Genomic DNA, 19,452 nt, shown 5'->3' on the forward strand with positions numbered 1-19,452 from the left:
AGGGGTCTGTGGGAAGAGCCACAGGGGTAGTCAGCAGGGTCTTGGGAGGAGCCACAGGAGCAGTCAGACAGGTATATCTAGTTCACCACAGCTGCTTCAATGATTCAACAAGATTTGGCCGAGAGGAAACAGAGCCACACAGATTCAAAACATCACTCACTGTGGGGTCAGCTGTGGAAAGGCTCGACCACTTCAAGTTCCTGATTGTCATCATCTCAGAAGATCTAACCTGGGCTGAACACATTGCTGCAGTCATGGAAAAGACTCTACTTCATTAAGAGTGTGAGGAGATTTGGTATGCCACCAAAGATCCAGGTAAGTTTTTACAGATGTACAGTGGAGAGCATTCTCAATAGTTGCATCAGCATCTGGTATGGAGGTTCCAACGTGCAGTATTGACAAAGGCTGCAAAGGATTGTAGGCTCCACCAGCTCTATCAAGGAGGGAACTTCCCCACTGTTTGGGGCATCTTCAAGAAGCGGTGCATCAAAAAGGTGCCGTCCATAATTAAGGATCCTCACTATCAGGGCCAGTCTCTCTTCTCACCATAAAGGAGGAGATACAGGCAAGTGAAAACCGACACCTATCATTTTAAGAATAGGTTCTTCTCCTCCTCTGCTATCAGATTTCCAAATGATAGATACCACATGAACACTGTCTTGCTATTCTTCCTTTGTACTATCTATCTACTGTAACTTGCAGCAATTTTTATGTCTTGCACTGTACTGCTGCAAAAAAACAACAAACTTCACAACATACTACAGTATAAGTCAGTGATAATGAACCTGATTCTCATTTGATTGATCCCAATCCATATTGCCTGTATCAGCTAGGGAACTGGGAAAGTTAAAGAATTTACACTCAGTCTACACTTTATTAGGTAAACATGTACACCAGTTTGCTAATGCAAAAATATAATCATCCAATCATGTGGCAGCATCTCAATGCATGTCAGCAACTCAATGCATAAAAGTATGCAGACATGGTCAGAATGTTTAGTTGTTGTTTAGATCAAACATCAAAATGGGGAAGAAATGTGATCCAAGTGACTTTGACCATGGAATGATTGTTGGTGCCAGATGGAATAGTTTAAGAATCTCAGAAACTACTGATGGCCTGTATTTTCATGCACAATAGTCTTTAGAGTTTACAGAGAATGGTTCATAAAAAAACCCAAACATCCAGTGAGCAGCAGTTCTGTGGGTGAAATTGCTTTGTTAATGAGAGAGGTCGGAGGAGAATGGCCAGACTGGTTCACGCTGACAGGGAGGTGATAGTAACTCAAATACCAATGGGTTACAACAGTGGTATGCAGAAGAGCATCTCTAAATGCACAACACATTGAACCTTAAGGGGGATGGGCTACAGCAGCAGAAGACCACAGTGGATTCCACTCCTGTATCTAATAAAGCGGCCACCGAGTATATATATTATAATACTAATACCTATAATAATATAAAATATTAAAATTCAAATTAGAATATATTGAAAGCCTAAATATTTAACTACAATATATTGGTTATTGGATGTAATTATGTTGATGTCGAGGTTTAAAGGCACCAGATTACATTTCCTGCTGCAAATCATGGCAATGATGCCAAATCCTTCCAAACTATTGACCTCATCAGAAACTATAGAACTGAACAAAAACAAGTCATGCTCAAGGGAATGGTGAAGAGAAGATGCTCATTTCATGCAATACCTGTTTGGATCTACAGTAGAGAGAGTACTAAAGCACATCTATAGTTCTGTGCTTTCAGGAAGAGTGAAATTCCAGGGACAGGGTGTTTATTTTCTGACACAAGTGAGTTGTCTCATCTTCAATTTATACTTTTGCACTCACATCTGTGTTCATTACTCTTTTCACCTCCTTCCCTGCTCCACTAGATAGATAGATAGATACTTTATTCATCCCCATGGGGAAATTCAACTTTTTTCCAATGTCCCATACACTTGTTGTAGCAAAACTAATTACATACAATACTTAACTCAGTAAAAAAATATGATATGCATCTAAATCACTATCTCAAAAAGCATTAATAATAGCTTTTAAAAAGTTCTTAAGTCCTGGCGGTAGAATTGTAAAGCCTAATGGCATTGGGGAGTATTGACCTCTTCATCCTGTCTGAGGAGCATTGCATCGATAGTAACCTGTCGCTGAAACTGCTTCTCTGTCTCTGGATGGTGCTATGTAGAGGATGTTCAGAGTTATCCATAATTGACTGTAGCCTACTCAGCGCCCTTCGCTCAGCTACCGATGTTAAACTCTCCAGTACTTTGCCCACAACAGAGCCCACCTTCCTTACCAGCTTATTAAGACGTGAGGCGTCCCTCTTCTTAATGCTTCCTCCCCAACACGCCACCACAAAGAAGAGGGCGCTCTCCACAACTGACCTATAGAACATCTTCAGCATCTCACTACAGACATTGAATGACGCTATCCCAACAACCTCACTAGCCTACCATTGATCCCTATCAATATACCAAGCCTTTTAATCCCCATGTTTAACCTCACCATCACAACAGCTACGGCGATTGTACCAACTCCCTCCATGCACCCACTGGCATTTTTTTCAAACAAGGCTGGCTACTGATGCTACAGCATTTGAAGGTTTTCAGACACAGCATATTTAGTGCATCACAAATATTACATGCATTGTTCCTCACTGAGGCTGAAGTAACAGAGTTATTAATCTTCAGAGATCCAATGGCTTCTTGGGTAAGAAGCCTGCTTCTCTTCTTCTCTTTCTGGCAAATTGTCCTCCGCAACATGGCCACATCTCATTTGTGCAGTCTTGCACATTTCCTGGTGGAAACCTAATAGGTTTGACATACACTTTTCAGAAAATTCTCTTCATAGACAAGGATCCTTTCTCAGTACAAACCCAGCCAATCTTTGTGGACTAATTAAACTTTATCTTTTTATAACATCTTCCAAATCACGTGCACTAGTGCCAGGACCAAGAACAGATAATCTAGTAAATAATCATTAGTCGATCAACTCTTTAAATAATGTTGGTGGCTGGTGGGCTGTAGTAATGGTGGCTGAAGAGAGGGAAATATCAGGCTCCTTAATGTAGTACATAGCTGAACCAGGTTAACACAGAGTGTTGTCTGCATTTGGAATTGGCTGCACTGGTGTTAAATCAGATTACATACAGTTTCATGTCATTATCTAAAATAAAAGCAGGAAATTTTGTAATTATCTAGTAGGTCAGGGCTTAACAGCGGGAAGTGCACTTGATGGAATTTCTTCAAAATAGAAACAGACCCTTCCACCTACAATGGACCTAGTTGTAGCATTCCCAAATCTCTCTAAGCCCTGCTTATTCAAATACATGTCAATATACCTATTAAATATCTCAACTCCTCTTGATTCTGACACCTCCTCTGGCAGCTCATTCCACATTATCAACTGCTCTTTGTGTAAAATCCTTACCCCCTTGATCCTCTTTAAACCTCCTTCTTCTCATTTTAAATGATGCCCTCTTGTTTCAGACACCCCTGCTATGGGAAACAGACATTGACTATCTACCTATTTATTCCTCTTATCATGTTGTATACCCTTATTATGTCACTCTAAGCCTCCTTCACTCCAGGTAAAAGAGACCAAACTATCCCAAGAATGCAAGTCCTTCAGTTTAGGCAGCATCCTTGTGAATCGTTTTCTGAACCATGACCCTCCAGAGTGTAATGACTGCAACTGCCCACAATATTCTGAATGGAACCTAACCAACTTCATCTTCTATTTGCCAAGTCTGCCACTAGCAATTATAAGGTCACACCTTTATCAAAATGGCATGCTGAGCACCTCCTCTTGGAACTGTGTATGCAAATCATAGACTCAAGTCTCTAAACAATGGACTCAATATAATCTGGTTTACTGCTCTCAATGTTTGATGGCAATCAAAGAACTCATTCTCTATATAGTCTCTTCATATTCTAGTTTCTGCCCACTTGCTTTCCAATCCTGATGAAGGCTCTCAGCCTGAAACATTGACGGTTTATTTCTCTCCATTTCCTGTCTGACTTCCTGAGTTCCACCAACAATTTTTTTGCGTGTGTTCTACATAGTATGCTATTTTGCATTTGTATATTCAAGCTAGGGAGGAGAGGTCTCCTGTAGTGTTTTTGCTGTATAGACAGATTCAGCCTGCAATGTTTGATGATCAGGCAGATGTGACCGTCAGCAAAGTGCTGAAGAAGAGTTGTAACAGTAGAACTCGGAGCACCCGGCTGACATTCCCGACAAACGCATTATGCTTGCAACTGGAAGTCACCACTGGCTTCCAGCAGCAACTATGTCCACAGAAGTGTGAAGTGAGTAATCCATTAATGTGCCAACATAGCCAGCATGCCTTTGGCACTGGAAGGCAATCACTTAAACAACTTGAGGAAGTTTTTATTTTTTGATAGATAAAGGCCTGCGTATCGCTAAGGAGAAAATAATGGTGTGAATTATCTGGGAAAGGTACGCAGGTGCAGGCTTGAGAAATGTGGCAACCTCTGATCATTACTGGACGGATTTTATACAAAATATGAGTTCAATCAATGGTTTGAAATAAAGGACAGAGGGCAGTCAGCCTATCAGAAACAGTTGAGATTAACTGTTCTGGAAATTAGTCAAGATACAGGGTCGTTGCTCAGGGCATAAATTAGATTGCACATTGCAGAGCTAATCATAAGTCTCTGTCACCCAAGGAAGTGCAATTAAATGTTCATTACCATTAATGTGGCAATGTTCAAGCTAAAATCTCACCATTACTCATGGAGTCATGACTTTATGTTCAATAAATTGACTGGATTGGAAATTATGTATCTTTGAAATAGGTGCAGAACAGAGGTCCCAGACATGTTCTGCATCCGGAGCGTTGAAGATGAAAATTGTGCCATTGATGAGAAAGCACTTTAGAGGACATTCAAAAACCATAGTTTCAAACTGCCCTGATACTGATGGTTAGTCGTTGGATACATTCTGAGAGGAACGGGTTGGGAAAGGCATGAAGTAATTGGGAGAAGGCTGACTTGAGACCTTTGCTGCGAGGTGAAGAGTAGCCTTGCTCCCCCAATTCCCTGGAATGATTAAAAAAAACACACTAATCTCTACAGCCTAAAACTAGTTGGTGATTGGGTAGAATCCAGGAATTCAGCTCTGCTCCACTTACAGCAGGGTTTTCAATCTAGGGTCTATGAATTCCTTTGGTTAATGGTAAGGCTCATTGGCATAAAAAAGGTTGGGAACCCCTGGTTTACAGAGACTGCAGATGCTGGAATCTGGACCTAGAAACAGTCTGCTGGAGGAACTCAGGGAGCAAGCAAAAGGAATAGTCAACATTACAGGTTGAAACCCAGCGTGCATCTGAATCGACCGAGTTTCTCCAGCAGATTGCTGCTGTTCCTCTCATTGCTGCTGAGTTTTCAAAAGGACTCCTGCGAACAAAAGAACATAAGAAGCATGAATACAAGAGCCCCTCGAACCTACTCAGTGAGGTCATGGTTTACGTGATCTCCGCATCATCTACATCTCAGCATGTTCTCCATAACACATGGTTCCTTTATAGATCAAAAGTCCGTCTATCTCAGCCTTAAATAGATTCAAGAACCCAGTCTCCACTGTCCTTTGGGATAGTGAATTCCAAGAAAATTTGCAAACTTGTAGAAGAACATTTCCGGTCACCTTCAACTTAACTGTTAATTTTAAAGGTTTTGGATCCCTAAAGTTCAGATTGGGTCATCTAAACATAGGTCTCACAGAATTCCCACTGAAACCCTAATCAACGCCAGTGGGCTGTCTTCAGAGATTGCTCAAAGACTTAGGCTTCCCTAAATTGGGAATTACCACAGCAATTACTGTGGACTGGGTTTACAACCACCTCTGCAGGACTGACTGTGATACAAAGACAGTATCTGCAGCTACATTTGATGGATGCATCCCTCTTTGATACTGACCTGAAGGAGCTAGGTACTATTGCAGTTGATCCACTGTCAGAGTATAGACCAGAGGATCTCAAGCAGGGGTCCATGGACCCCTTGCTTAATGGTATTGGTCCATGGTATACAAAAGGTTGGGATTCCCTGGTATAGACCTTTTCCTCCCGTAATTTATGCTTTGACACATAATGTGCTATACATGATTATTTCTGGCTGTTGGATTTGTAACTGGTACATATTGCATCAACCCTTATTCTGCATTGATTAGTGTAGAAATAGATTCATGTAGAAATGGGGGGAGGCATGAATATTGTCTTGAAATATATTGAAGTCAGAAGGAATAGAGCTAATATTCATTTGCCCAAATGCAAATCTGCCTGAAATAAGCTTCTGAAATGCTCAGCCTGCTTTTACCAAGTGTTTACTGTCTGTATGATAAACTGATACGTTCACTTGAGTGACTGACTTCCAAATCGTGCCTAAAAGTAATGGTGCAACACAAATGATTGTGAAAGATAAATCAGGAGGTGATGGAAAATGCCAGCAGTACAAATTGGTGTTCCCACCAAATAGTAAAAATTAATGGGAAGCTAGACAATTAGGGAGCTTTTAAAAGCCAACAGAAGGCAACAAATAAAGCAAAAGGAGAGAAAGTATGAAATATGAAGGGAAGTGAGACAATAAAAGAAGATACAAAAAGTTCCTGTTTTCAGATAAATAAAGAATAAAAGAAAGGTTAGAGTGGACATCAGTCTGCTGAAAATGGAGAAGTAGTTCTGGGGAACGAAGACATGGCAAACAAACATAATAAGTATTTGTATCATTCTTCACTATGGAAAAATCCAGCAGCATGCCAGAAATTTGAAAATATCCAAAAGCAGAAATCCTTATATGGAGATCAGAGGAGGAGAGGGCCAGCAACTTCAAATTCCTTGGTGTTATCATTTCAGAGGACTTGACCTGGGCCCAGCATGTAAATGCAGTTAAGAAAAATGAATGGCAATGCCTCTACTTCCTTAGAAGTTGTGAAGATTCACTATCACATACAATACTTTGAAAGCGGAGAGTATATTGACTGTCTGTATCACAGCCTGATATGGAAGCACCAATATAGAAATTCCTCCAGAAAGTAGAGAATGTGGCCCAGGTGCCTCAAGACTCACAACACCAGGTTCAGGAACCAGTGGGGATAATGTCACTCATCTTCACTTGCCCCATCACTGAACTGTTCCCACAAACTACAGACTCACTTTCAAGCACTCTTCCCTCCATATTTTTGTATGCAGTGCTAATTAATTAACAATAATCATTATTATTACTGTATCACTGGCCTGGGTGCAAGGTTAGATTGCTTTGGATACCAAGCTGATTTGAAGAGCTTGAGAGCAGCTTTAGGCTGGGCAATGAAATCTGGGCTCATGGACCTCTGATTTACTTCTCCTGAAGTCAATAATCTGCTCCTTGGTCTTGCTAACACTGAGTAAGAGGTTGTTTTTATGGCAACACTCAGCCAGATTTCCAATCTCCCTCCTATATGCTGATTCATCACCACTCTTGCTTCAAGCCTGTAGCAGTGATGTCATCAACAAACTTGAATATAGCATTGCCAGTGTGCTTAGCCATACAGTCATAAGTGTAAAGCAAATAGACCAGGGGACTAAGCACTCAGTCTTGTATGTATGTTCTGCCTGATGAGAGGGAGACAAAGAGAGAATGTCCAGGGTGGGGTTGTTGATTATACTGCTGCTTTACTAAGCTGCAATAAGTACAGGCAAAGTCCACAGAGGGAAGGCTGATTTCCATGATGTGCTCAACTGCCTCCACAACATACTGCAGTTTTGTGCTGTCACAGGTGGAACATTGCTATATCAAGCCGTAGTGCATCCTGGTTATACTGGTGTGGGTCAAAGGCGACTTGCCAAATTTATTTAGCCTCTCGAGGAAGTAAAGACACCGGTGAGCTTTCTTGGGTGTGGCGTCAATGTGGTTGGACCAGAACAGGCTATTGGTGATGTTCACTCCAAGGAACTTGAAGCTCTCAACCCTCTCAAACCCAGCACCACTGACATAGACAGGAACATGTGCATTACCCCCATTCCTGAAGTCAATGACCAGCCCTTTTGTTGCAGAGGTGACACTAAAGTAAACCGATGAGGTACAATCTTACTGAATGATGGAGCAGGCACAAGGAACTGAATGGTGCATGCCTGCTTCTACTTCCTGTCTTTCATGAAAGGGCTACCCAAACTGGGGATTCCCATTTTTCTGGTTTATTTAAGATCTAGAGTACAATTGGAAGCAAAATGAATCTTCTGAAGAATCAACAAGCAACATGGAGGAGGCTTTGCAATCCATTGTGGATGTCTGCCTTTTTTTCAAACAGCTATCCAATTAGTCCCATGTCCCTCCTCATTTCCCTCAACTCTGCACAGTACTTATGTAAATCCCTTGCATAAATTCTTGCTTAATCTGCTTCCACCAGTCTGTTGGGAAGGGCATTCCAAATCCTATTAACTTAATCTTTAAAAATTATCTCTCTCATCTCAGCTCTGGCTCTTATGACAATAATTTATTTTATTTATCACAACACTATGATTTGGAATGTTTTGTTAACTTCCCCTTTAACCTCCTCTGCTGTCAGAGGAACTACAATCATTGTGGAGAAAAACTCACCTTACCGTAGGAGAAGAGAACATGGCTTGTCTCAATGTAGTTTAAGGGAGGAGTGCATATAACGAGGTATTTTTCATTAATTTCTGAAATTACTGTAAGAAATTTGAGAAATTACTGGAGAATTCTGTATGAGAATAGGCATAGCCTATCAAGTCAGTGCCAACTCTCAAAGCAATCTCATCAATTCCATTACCCCACTACCCTAGTCTATCTCAGATTCCAATCAACTCCTTCTGATTCTCTTGATACAGAACCACTGCAGGGCTAAATTGCAGTAGCCAGTTATTCGACCACCTTCTTCAGGGATTCATTCAGGCTTTCACAGGAGTTTTTAAAAGGAGCTCCATCAACTCTATTATCATTATCATGTTTAATATCACCAGATAATGTCATGAAATTTGTTGTCTTTGCAGCAGCAATACAATGCAATGCATAATAATAGAAAAAAAACTTAATTCCAGTAAGGACATATTAGATTGTTAAATTAAATAGATTGTGCAAAAATAAAAAAATAAAAAGATAGTGAGGTAGTATTTATAGGTTCAATGTCCATTCAAAAATCATATGGCAGAGGGGATAATGTTCCTGAATTGTCGAGTGCGTGCCTTCAAGCTTCTGTACCTCCTCCCTGATGGTAGCAATGAGAAAAGGGCATGTCCTTAAGGGTGAACAACGCCTTTTTGATGCATCACTCCTTGAAGACGTCCTGGATACTACGGAGACTAGTGTCCATGACTGAGCTGACTAAGTTTACAACTCTCTGCAGCTTACTTCAATCCTATGCAGTAGCCCCCCAACCCATACCAGATGGTGATGCTGCCAGTTAGAATGCTCTCCATGGTACATCTGTAGAAATTTGTGAGTGCTGTAGGTGACATACTATATCTCGTCAAACTCCAAAAGAAATATTATCATGGTTGTGCCTTCTTTGTGGCTGAATCAATATGTTGGGTTCTTTAGAGATACTAACACCAGGTACTTGAAATTGCTTATCTTTCCACTTCCGATCCCTCTATGAGGATTGGATTGTGTTCCTTCGTCTTACCCTGTCTGAAGTCCACACACAGCTCTTTGGTTTTACTGATATTGAATGCAAGGTTGTTGCTGTGACAGCACCCATCTAGTTGGTATATCTCACCTTCTCGTCACCATCTGAGATGCTGCCAACAATGGTTGTATCATCAGCAAATTTATAGATGGCAATAACAGGGGAAGGCAATAAGGAGTCCTGGGAAAGTGACCTGGGCTTTTCCCCATTCTCTACCGCTCAGCTGACAGAGGGCAGTTACCAGATTTCTCTGCTGCTTAGGTCAGACAACAATATCACAGAAAGGCTAGAACACAGAAGCACAGCCCACCAAATCCATGCAAGCTCTTTGCTAGAGTATTCAGCCCGGCCCACTCTGCTGTCCTTTCTCTATAGCTCTGTAGTTTTTCCCTATCTTCAAGTACTTCTCTGACAGATATTCTTCTTTTGACCCAGTGAAACCTGTTTTGGGAACCTAAGTCTATTGAGATCAACTTCAGCATAACTTAACAGAGATAAGCATATCCATATCCAATACCATGGGGTTCACCACACCAGTCTAGTTATAGGTAGGATTCCTTATCTTATTTACATACTTTTGCCATGCATCTCTTTCAAGGTTCCTGTCACTAGATTCCAGCCTGACTTCAGTCTAAACTGTGCACTATTGCCATTGACCGCTCACAGACATTGCCCATACTCCTTCTCAGTGCATTATAACCCTCTCCTGATGCCATGATCCAATCCTTGAGATCCCAATCCACCATGTGATGAGGTTCACTATTCCTCACGTGATCCCTGTTGCATGACCTGTGACCTGAGCTCCCCCATTCCCTGATGTTTCTGTGCCTATTCCACACAACTCTTATCCATCTAACATTTGGGACCGATCCCACCACATCGGATACCATATCCAGAGCCAAAACAGCACTGGGAGCACCCATAACATATTCCCTGCATTTGAAATTTGCTCTCAAAATATTTTCAGTGATTGCTTTTTTGATCTTGATGTATTTTCTAACTTAAATTAACATTCTGACCTTGCTCATTTACTTTTCTAGTAACCTGAAGCACAAAAGCAGTTTGAGTATTCTAAACATTGTTAAAAGCTGGGCTACAATTTAGGAATCTTTAAATGAATCAAATTATGACCAATGTACATTTATTCTTTATAAATTAAGGAAGCCTTCTCCCCTTTGTTTTTTTTTCCACGTATGGCATTAAAACCTGACCTTAGAATCGAAATATCAGAGAAACTGGTACAAGCAGTGTCCTGAGGACACTGTACTGCTGGTAGATGTCACAGGAAAGAAATGCTCGTATATGATTCTCCTTCCATTATTATACCTGAAACTTACTGTGGAACTGTTCTTACTTGAGATGAATTGCTTCATCCCCATGTGCAGCAAGGTCAAGTCACTGAGGAATACAGGACTGGTTTCTGATTGTGTACACCTTGGCACATACCGTAACTTTCTGAACTGGAGAAAACACTTAAATAGATGGTCTCTGAATGAAACTATCTGTCAGAAATAATGATTCCTAAATTTATACCTTAGCTAGATGGATAAAGCTGTGATTTGTGATTTATATTAAAAAAAGATTTCTGCTTTTATAAGGGGTAGACCAAGGTCGTTCCACGGGTGCCACCAGTAATTTGATATGACTTCTTTCAAAGCTCTGTGCAACAAGAGGCAGTGAAGATTTGTATTATGAGGTACGTAGCAATCCTGGTCCCAATTCAGTCAACAGGGAAACATACAGGTTAATCACAGCATATTGTTCCATCAGAGAGTCTTGCTGACTTAAACGCATCAACTTAGAAACTTCCATAAACATTAATAGATACCTATTTATCTATGTGCTAGTAATCCAATCAAGATCATTATTCATGATATTACTGAAATAACATGATTTTTCTACAAACAGTTTGATTTTCAATAGAATGAAATTTCTTGGAAAATTATGCACACCAAAGCCCTGAAATTCTGAAGATAAACTTGGCTTGCTGTTGTAGTTCTCCATTCCGGTCTGTTCTGAACCTTTGGCTTCTCATATTGTCCCCAGGAAGCTGCATCCCCTTTTCTGATAAAGCACGGGGCTGCATTTACCTGAGGTAAGTAACCACAATACCAGTTGCAGCGAGCTCAAGTCAGCAAGGAAAGCAGGACGGATTTTTGATCATGATTACTTTGGTATGTAAGTTTCTAGGCAGAGAAAATGCTTATATTAATGGTCTCTAAATAAAACTTCCTGTCAGAGAAAAGACTGAATTCAATAATTCCAAACATCCAGCCATTCCAGTTGGTATCAGAACTGCTCTTTTCTACATTTGAATCTGGAGGACAACCCAACCACTTAGATCTATTTAACTATTCAATAAGATCACGACTGTACAGATTTTAATCTCAGCTCTGAATTCTTGTCTATCTGTGGCAACCTTTCACCTTCTCGATACCAAGAATTGATATATACTTTAAACATACTCTAAAGCTTCACTATCACCCCAGAGAATTACCTTCCACACCAGAAAACAAGTCCTGCATTCATGTTCTGTGTTTCAATGTGGGAAGCCTTGCAGGCAATGGTCAACCTCTCCTAGTTTAGCTGTTAGTGTACATGGATATCAGGACAAATTCCCAGCCTCTTAATAGTCATCCTATTAAGTTTCAAAGACCCGCAAATCCCTGTCTTAAACAGGTAGTCCCTTATTTTTTTTGAAAACCGTAACCCCTCACTGTACTTGTGCATATGATAATCGACTTGACTTGATGAAGATGAGAAGGAGGAGCAGGGTGACTGTAAAGGAATATTTAAATTTGGAAGCATCACTCATTAAGGTTTGTTACATTACTCAACTACTTTGTGGTGTGGACACAGAATACTTCAACTTCAGAACACTTCCCACTTCAACTCTGCCTCTCATTCCCATCTAGATATGTCCATACATGGCCTCCTCTACTGCCATGATGAGGCCAAACTCAGGTTGGAGGAGCAACACCTCATCTACCATCTGGGTAGCCTCCAGCCTGGTGGTATGAACATTGAGTTCTCCAATTTCCAGTAATTCACTCAACCTCCCCCTTCCCCTATCCCAGGTCCCTCTCTGCCTCTCTCCCCTTTCAACTTTCTGCTTCTTTATCTCTACAGTTCTTTCATGCTTATCCCCTCCCCCTCCCCCCTTTATCTTTCCTCTGATTGGTTTTCCTCCTGGTGCCTCTAGGCCCTACCCCCTCCCCTATCTCTATTACTGTGCTTTGGCCCTCTCTTCCACCCCATTCCTGATGAAGGGTCTCGGCCCGAAACGTTGGCTACTCTTTTCTCACGGATGCTGCCTGACCTGCTGAGTTCTTCCAGCATTGTGTACGTATTCTTTGATCCACAGCATCTGCAGTTGTATTTTTGTGTTGTGACACAGAACATACTCTCCTGTAGGACTGTCCAAAACCATGGGTTATGCATATCAGCTAAGGAGCAACACACATAGGAACTGGAGGAACTCAGCAGCATCTATGGAGGGAAATGACCAGTCAACGTTTATCAGCACTGAACACTGGAAAGAAAGGGGCGAGAGAGCCAGTATAACAAAGCTGAGAGGAAGGGGCAAGAGCTCATGGGTGCGTTAGGATGGGATAGGCGAGTGAGAAGCTAATGAGGGAGGCAAGAGAGTGGGAATGAAGAAATCTGGGAGGTGATAGGTGAAAGTGATAAAGGGCTGTAGAAGATGGAATCTGAAAGGAGAGGACTGTGGATTATGGAATAAATGGAAAGCGGGTTGGGAGCAGAGAGAGTATCTTGTGGGTGTTGGGTAAATGGAGAGGTGGGGGAACGGAAAATGATTGATTGATGGGGGCCAGTCAGATCAGAATAAAAGGGAAGTGACAGAGATTACTGGAAGTTATCAAAGTCAATGAAAAATATCAATGTCAATACTGTCAGATTGGACACTATCAAGGTGTAGTTTCTCTAATCTGCATCTCATCTAAACTTGGCAATGGAGGAGGCTGTGAACAGACATGTCAGTGTGAGACTGTGAAGTGGAATTAGACTGGTTGGCCACTGTGAGATCCTAGCTGGTATGGCAGATGGAGTGAAGGTGGCTAATGAAGCAGTCCCCCAGTCTGCGTCGGGTTTCACTGTGGAAGAGGAATCCGAACTGTAGCAATGAATGCAATAAAAAACACCAATAGATTTACATGTGACTGACTTGCCTCACGTGGAAGAACTGTTTAAGGCTCTGAACACAAACACCTATGTCAGGATGCTGTTCATCGACTACAGCTCAGCATTTAACACCATTATTCCCACAATCCTGACTGAGAAGTTGAAGAACCTGGGCCTCTGTACCTCCCTCTGCAATTGGATCCTCAACTTCCTAACTAGAAAACCACAATCTGTGCAGACTGGTGATAACATATCCTCCTCGCTGATGATCAACATTGGCGCACCTCAGGGGTGTGTGCTTAGCCCACTGCTCTACTCTCTATATACACACATGACTGTGTGGCTAGGCATAGTTCAAATACCATCTATAAATTTGCTGACTGCTACCATTGTTGGTAGAATTTCAGAAGGAGACAAGAGGGCGTACAGGAGTGAGATATGCCAACTAATGAAGTGGTGTCGCAGCAACAACCTGGTACTCAACATCAGTAAGACAAGGGAGCTGATTGTGGACTTCTGGAAGGGTAAAATGAAGGAACACATACCAATCCTCATAGAGGAATCAGAAGTGGAGAGAGTCAGCAGCTTCAAGTTCCTGGGTGTCAAGATCTCTGAGGATCTAACCTGATCCCAACATATCGATATAAAGAAGGCAAGACAGCGGCTATCCTTTGTTAGGGGTTTTAAGAGATTTGGCATGTCAACAAATACACTCAAAAACTTCTATAGTTGTACCATGGAAAAAATTTTGACAGGCTGCATTACTGTCTGGTATGGAGGGGCTACTGCACAGAACCAAAAGAAGCTGCAGAAGGTTGTAAATCTAGTCAGCTCCATTTTGGGCACTAGCCTAGAAAGTACCCAGGACATCTTCAGGGAGTGATGTCTCAGAAAGGCAGCATCCATTATTAAGGACCTTCATCACCCAGGACATGCCCTTTTCTCACTGTTACCATCAGGAAGGAGGTACAGAAGCCTGAAGGCACACACTCAACGATTCAGGAACAGCTTCTTTCCCTCTGCCATCCAGTTCCTAAATGGACATTGAATCTTTGGACACTACCTCACTTTTTTTTAATATACAGTATTTCTGTTTTTGCACTTTTTAAAAATCTATTCAATATACATAATTGATTTACTTGTTTATTTATTATTATTCTGTTTTATTATTATTATTATTATTATTTTCTCTCTGCTAGATTATGTATTGCATTGAACTGCTGCTGCTAAGTTCACAAATTTCACATCACATGCCGGTGATAATAAACTTGAATCTGATTCTGAATGGTGGTGAGTAAGGAGGTGTAGTGCTTAGTTCTCTTGCAAGAATAGGTGGCTGGATGGAGATTAGTGGGGAAGGAGGAGTGGTTAAAGAGTGTTTTTAGGAATTCTAGATAATCATCTTTAACCAGATAGTAATGTAGAACTTGCAATATATAATGAAGAAGAAGAAGAAGTAAACAAAACAACTACACTATACGTATATTGAATAGATTAAAAATCATGCAAGAAGCAAAAATAATATATATTAAAAAAGTGAGGTAGTGTTCACAGGTTCAATGTACTTTCAGGAATTGGATGGCAGAGGGGATGAATGAATAGATTAATCTTGCTGTTAAAATTTCATGTAGGGAAATATGAGAATTTGACCACTAATGATGACATTGTAGTTTGTCTCATAGTTATGACTGTCACAATATTTTATTGATCAGTGCAAATAGTTTCACTGAAACTAAAGCTAACATATTGATGTCAGCACAAACACAAAAAATTCTGCAGATGTTGGAAATCTAGAGCAATCCACACAAAATGCTGGAGGAATTCAGCAGCTCAGACAGCATTGATTTCAGGCTGAGACACTTTTTCAGGTCTCCTTTGATGAGATGCTAAACAGTGATTCTGCAACCCAGTTCAAGGTGTTAAAAATTCCCTGCGAGTATTTACAGGGGTTCTGCCATCGTTTCTCCTTAAACTAGCACCATCAAAGAAAGGCCTTGTATGAGTATTCACTCTACTAAGATTTGGTTATTATACTTTTGCACGCCACACTTCAGATTTTTCAACGTAGTACAAGCAACGTTTTCAGAGTGTTTTAAGGATATGATGCTGTATAAATGGTCAGAGTACTTACAATCAAATCTATTGTCAGAGTGTGTTTTAAGTTCCTTAAAAATATATGACAAAAAAAAATTTGAATCAGAATCAGATTTAATATCACCAGCGTATATAATTAAATTTGTTGTCTTTGCAGCAGCAGTAAAATGCAATATACTGTATATTAATAGGAAAAAGGTGAATTATGGAACACACACACACACACACACACATACATATATAAACAGTTAAATTAAATAAGTAGTGCAAAAATAGAAATAAAAAAGACGTGAGGTAGTGTCCATGGATTCAATATCCATTCAGAAATCAGATGACGGGGGGAAGAAAGTGTTCCTGAATCATTGAGTGTGTGCCTTCTGGCTTCTGTACCTCTCTCCTGATGGTAGCAATGTGAACAATGTGACCTGGGTGATGGGTGTCCTTAATGATGGATGCCGCCTTTTTGAGCTCCGTGAAGATGTCCTGAATACTATGGAGGCCAGTGCCCATGATGGAGCTGACTATGCTTACAACTCTGTAGCTTATTTTGATCCTGTGCAGTAGACCACCATACCAGACAGTGATGCAGTCAGCTGGTATGCTCTCCACGACACATCTGTAGAAATTTGAGAGTATCTTTGGTGACATACCCAATACCCTCCAACTCTTAATGAAATATAGTCACTGTTGTGCTTTTTTTTAGCTCCATTGATATGTTGGGTCCAGGATAAATCCTCAAAGATATTGACACCCAGGGACTTGAAAATGATCATTTTTTCCACTCCTGATCCCTTTATGAGGACTGGTGTTTGCTCCCTCGTCTTACCCCATACGAAGTCCACAATCAGTTCTTTGGTCTGACTGATGTTGAGTAAGAGGTTGTCTTTGCATGCAGTTTAACCAAAAACTTCCACTGGAAATAATTTCCAAAGGACTTCTTGTTCAAAGAGACAATGCAATTATACTTGGTGCTTCTCTGGTCACTTTTACATTTCTGGTGAATGGGATTAAGATCAATCTAAAAGTATTAGGTTCCTGGGTTATATTTAATTGCTGTTTTTATTCAGTTGCTGTTATTTGATGATTTCTTAGAACAACATGGTAACAATAAGCCAATAACCAGTAGGGCTACATTCAATTCAGTACTTAATCAATCTGTCACTAAAGTAATGCATGTTATGAACAGAACTCAAATGTTGATCAGCACTATTAGATTGCTAAGGCAGCTAAGATGATTCTAATAATATTGCTATACTTGCATTTATAAATTGCCTTATCAGTTTGCAGTGCACTTTAGACTACATTATTTTCTGAAGCACAGTGATTGCTGCTCTGTGGGTGGATAAACATGGCATGAATTTACACCAGGAATATCCCATACCTACTTATGAGTTCACACTCTAATTAGTGGCAAAAACAAAACCATTAAATAGTGCCATAATGTTACTAATGTCCCACACAAGTTTTAAAAGCAGCTACAACAAAAATGCCCATGAGGATTTTGATTTAATGTATTGAGTGAGGAGTAACATTCCATTTTTTTTCATCCGCTCAACAATCTTGCTTCAATAAACAACGTTCAACAGAGGTAAATATCCCAAAGCACAACTACCAAAGATTTCACGTTAAACTACATGGAGATACAAGGGAAGGTAACCAAGTTTCAATAAAGAGTCAAGAATGTGGACAGTCTGAAAGGATGAAAGGAAAATAATTAGATCAGAAATTTAGAACTTTCTGACCACCAAATTTAGAAACCAAATCAGAAAATAACTTCATACATCTTAGGAAAAGGACATAGTAAAAATTAAATTAAATAGCTTACCCATGTAATAGGGGAGAGAATAATGCGGGCTAATGACTGGTGAATGGATTGTGCTACTGAGGTAACAGGGAACCACAGGCATGGAATGCAGCAGTGACAACAACTCCATCTTCAGGAGCTTCACTAATTGTGTTACAGTGGGCACCATTGTGGTAATAGAAAATTGGATGCAATAGGGTAGAGAGTCAGAATATAAATTCCCTCATTTCAATTAGATGCTGCCAGCACCCCGATAAAGAAAATCATTGGTGTTTTGGAGAATGAGGGGAGATTTGACAGAGGTATACAAAATTTAAGGGGTACAGGTAGGCTAAATGCAAGCACGCTATTTTTCACTGAGTTTGGGTGAGAATAGAACTAGAGATTATAGGTTAAGAATGGTATACTGAATTATATACTTAATAACATTAAGATGAAATACTTAATGAGAACCTGAGGGGGAATTTCTTCACCCAGAGGGTGGTATGAGTGTGGAACGAGCTTCTAGCGAAAGTGGTGGACATAGGTTTGATTTCAACATATAAAAGAAGTTTGGGCGAGTACATGGATGGGAGGGCCATGGAGGACAAAGGTCCAGGTACAGGTCAATGAAACTAGGCAGAATAATAGTTCAACATGTACTAGATGGGCCAAAGGGTCTGCTTCTGTGCTGTAGGTCTTTATAATTCTGACTCAAGAGCAGAGAATGGCACAGAGGAATAAATAAGGCCTGTTGGCATTAGCTGGACATGTTGATAGTTACAGCCCCCAAATGACCAAGATGCCAGGTATCAGAGCACATGATGCAACCCATGACGTCGGAGGTAACATGGACTCTATAATCTGGACCAAACCTAGTGTACTTGTGTCCTACACAGCCCATTCAACAAGAATGTATTCCACTTGGCACTGTGCATCAGTCGGCTTTCTAACAGAGTAAGTGTCAAGATGTTGCAGTTATCATTTGCAATACTGCTAGGGTAAAGATCAAGGACGCAGTGAATAGAAAGGCATTGTTCTCTTGTAGCAGAGGCTGTACCAGCTAAGTCAAGCTAAGTAAAAATTTCAGGCAATATCAAGGTCTACAAAATAATCAGTTTCAATTTATTTAAATTACATCATGCTTTTTGAAATAAATGCTTTGTTCTACTTATCGGATTGTGCATGGATTTACCAGTTTGAATCTCAGTAATTGTACCTTGGTCTTCAATGTTCAGATTCTTCAATAGCCACTGGACAATATCTGCACCTGTTAAAGTAAAACAGAAAGGAATGCTTGAATTATTGTCAACCAACTCAATTATGCCTATAGGTTCCATTTGAAAATATGACACAGAGTCATGCAGCAACTATCTATCTTGTCTTTTTTTTCTGCTTTGTTACATCAAAATATAACATCCATTCCAGAATCTGTGTTTTTCTGTTCATCATTTCATACATGATAGATGGGTCAGAAGGCATCTACCTGGGTTTGAATTTGGGAATGTAGTCTCAGGTTAAAGATCAGCCAAGTGAAATTCATTTATACAGGAAGGAGATAGCTTTTGAACTCTATCTTGAGGGCCACGGATGCTCAGTTGTTGAATGTATTTAAGATGGAGGTTGATAGGTGTTTGATCACTTTAAGCAATCAGAGGGCATTGGGAATGAAAAGGAAGATGGACCTCAGGCACAGCATCAACTATGAGCCATTAGCCCATACCCCACTCTAGCTTCCATTTCACACCAATCGAGGAGTCTACCTGAGTTAGTCCCATTT

General features: G+C 40.5%; 1 protein-coding gene across 3 annotated transcripts in view; it reads right to left on the minus strand.

Moving 5' to 3' along the window:
- Positions 1-19,452, minus strand: part of LOC140730328 (regulator of G-protein signaling 7) — a 463,821-nt gene that overhangs the window by 121,585 nt on the left and 322,784 nt on the right. For 2 of the 3 annotated variants that reach the window (XM_073050593.1, XM_073050594.1), the window contains exon 4: positions 18,868-18,942. In XM_073050593.1, coding sequence (XP_072906694.1) covers positions 18,868-18,942 — 75 coding nt within the window. The remainder of the gene's footprint in view (positions 1-18,867; positions 18,943-19,452) is intronic. The other variant, XM_073050595.1, reaches the window with a different exon arrangement.

Source organism: Hemitrygon akajei, chromosome 7 (genome assembly GCF_048418815.1).
Source record: "Hemitrygon akajei chromosome 7, sHemAka1.3, whole genome shotgun sequence".
NCBI lineage: Eukaryota > Metazoa > Chordata > Chondrichthyes > Myliobatiformes > Dasyatidae > Hemitrygon > Hemitrygon akajei.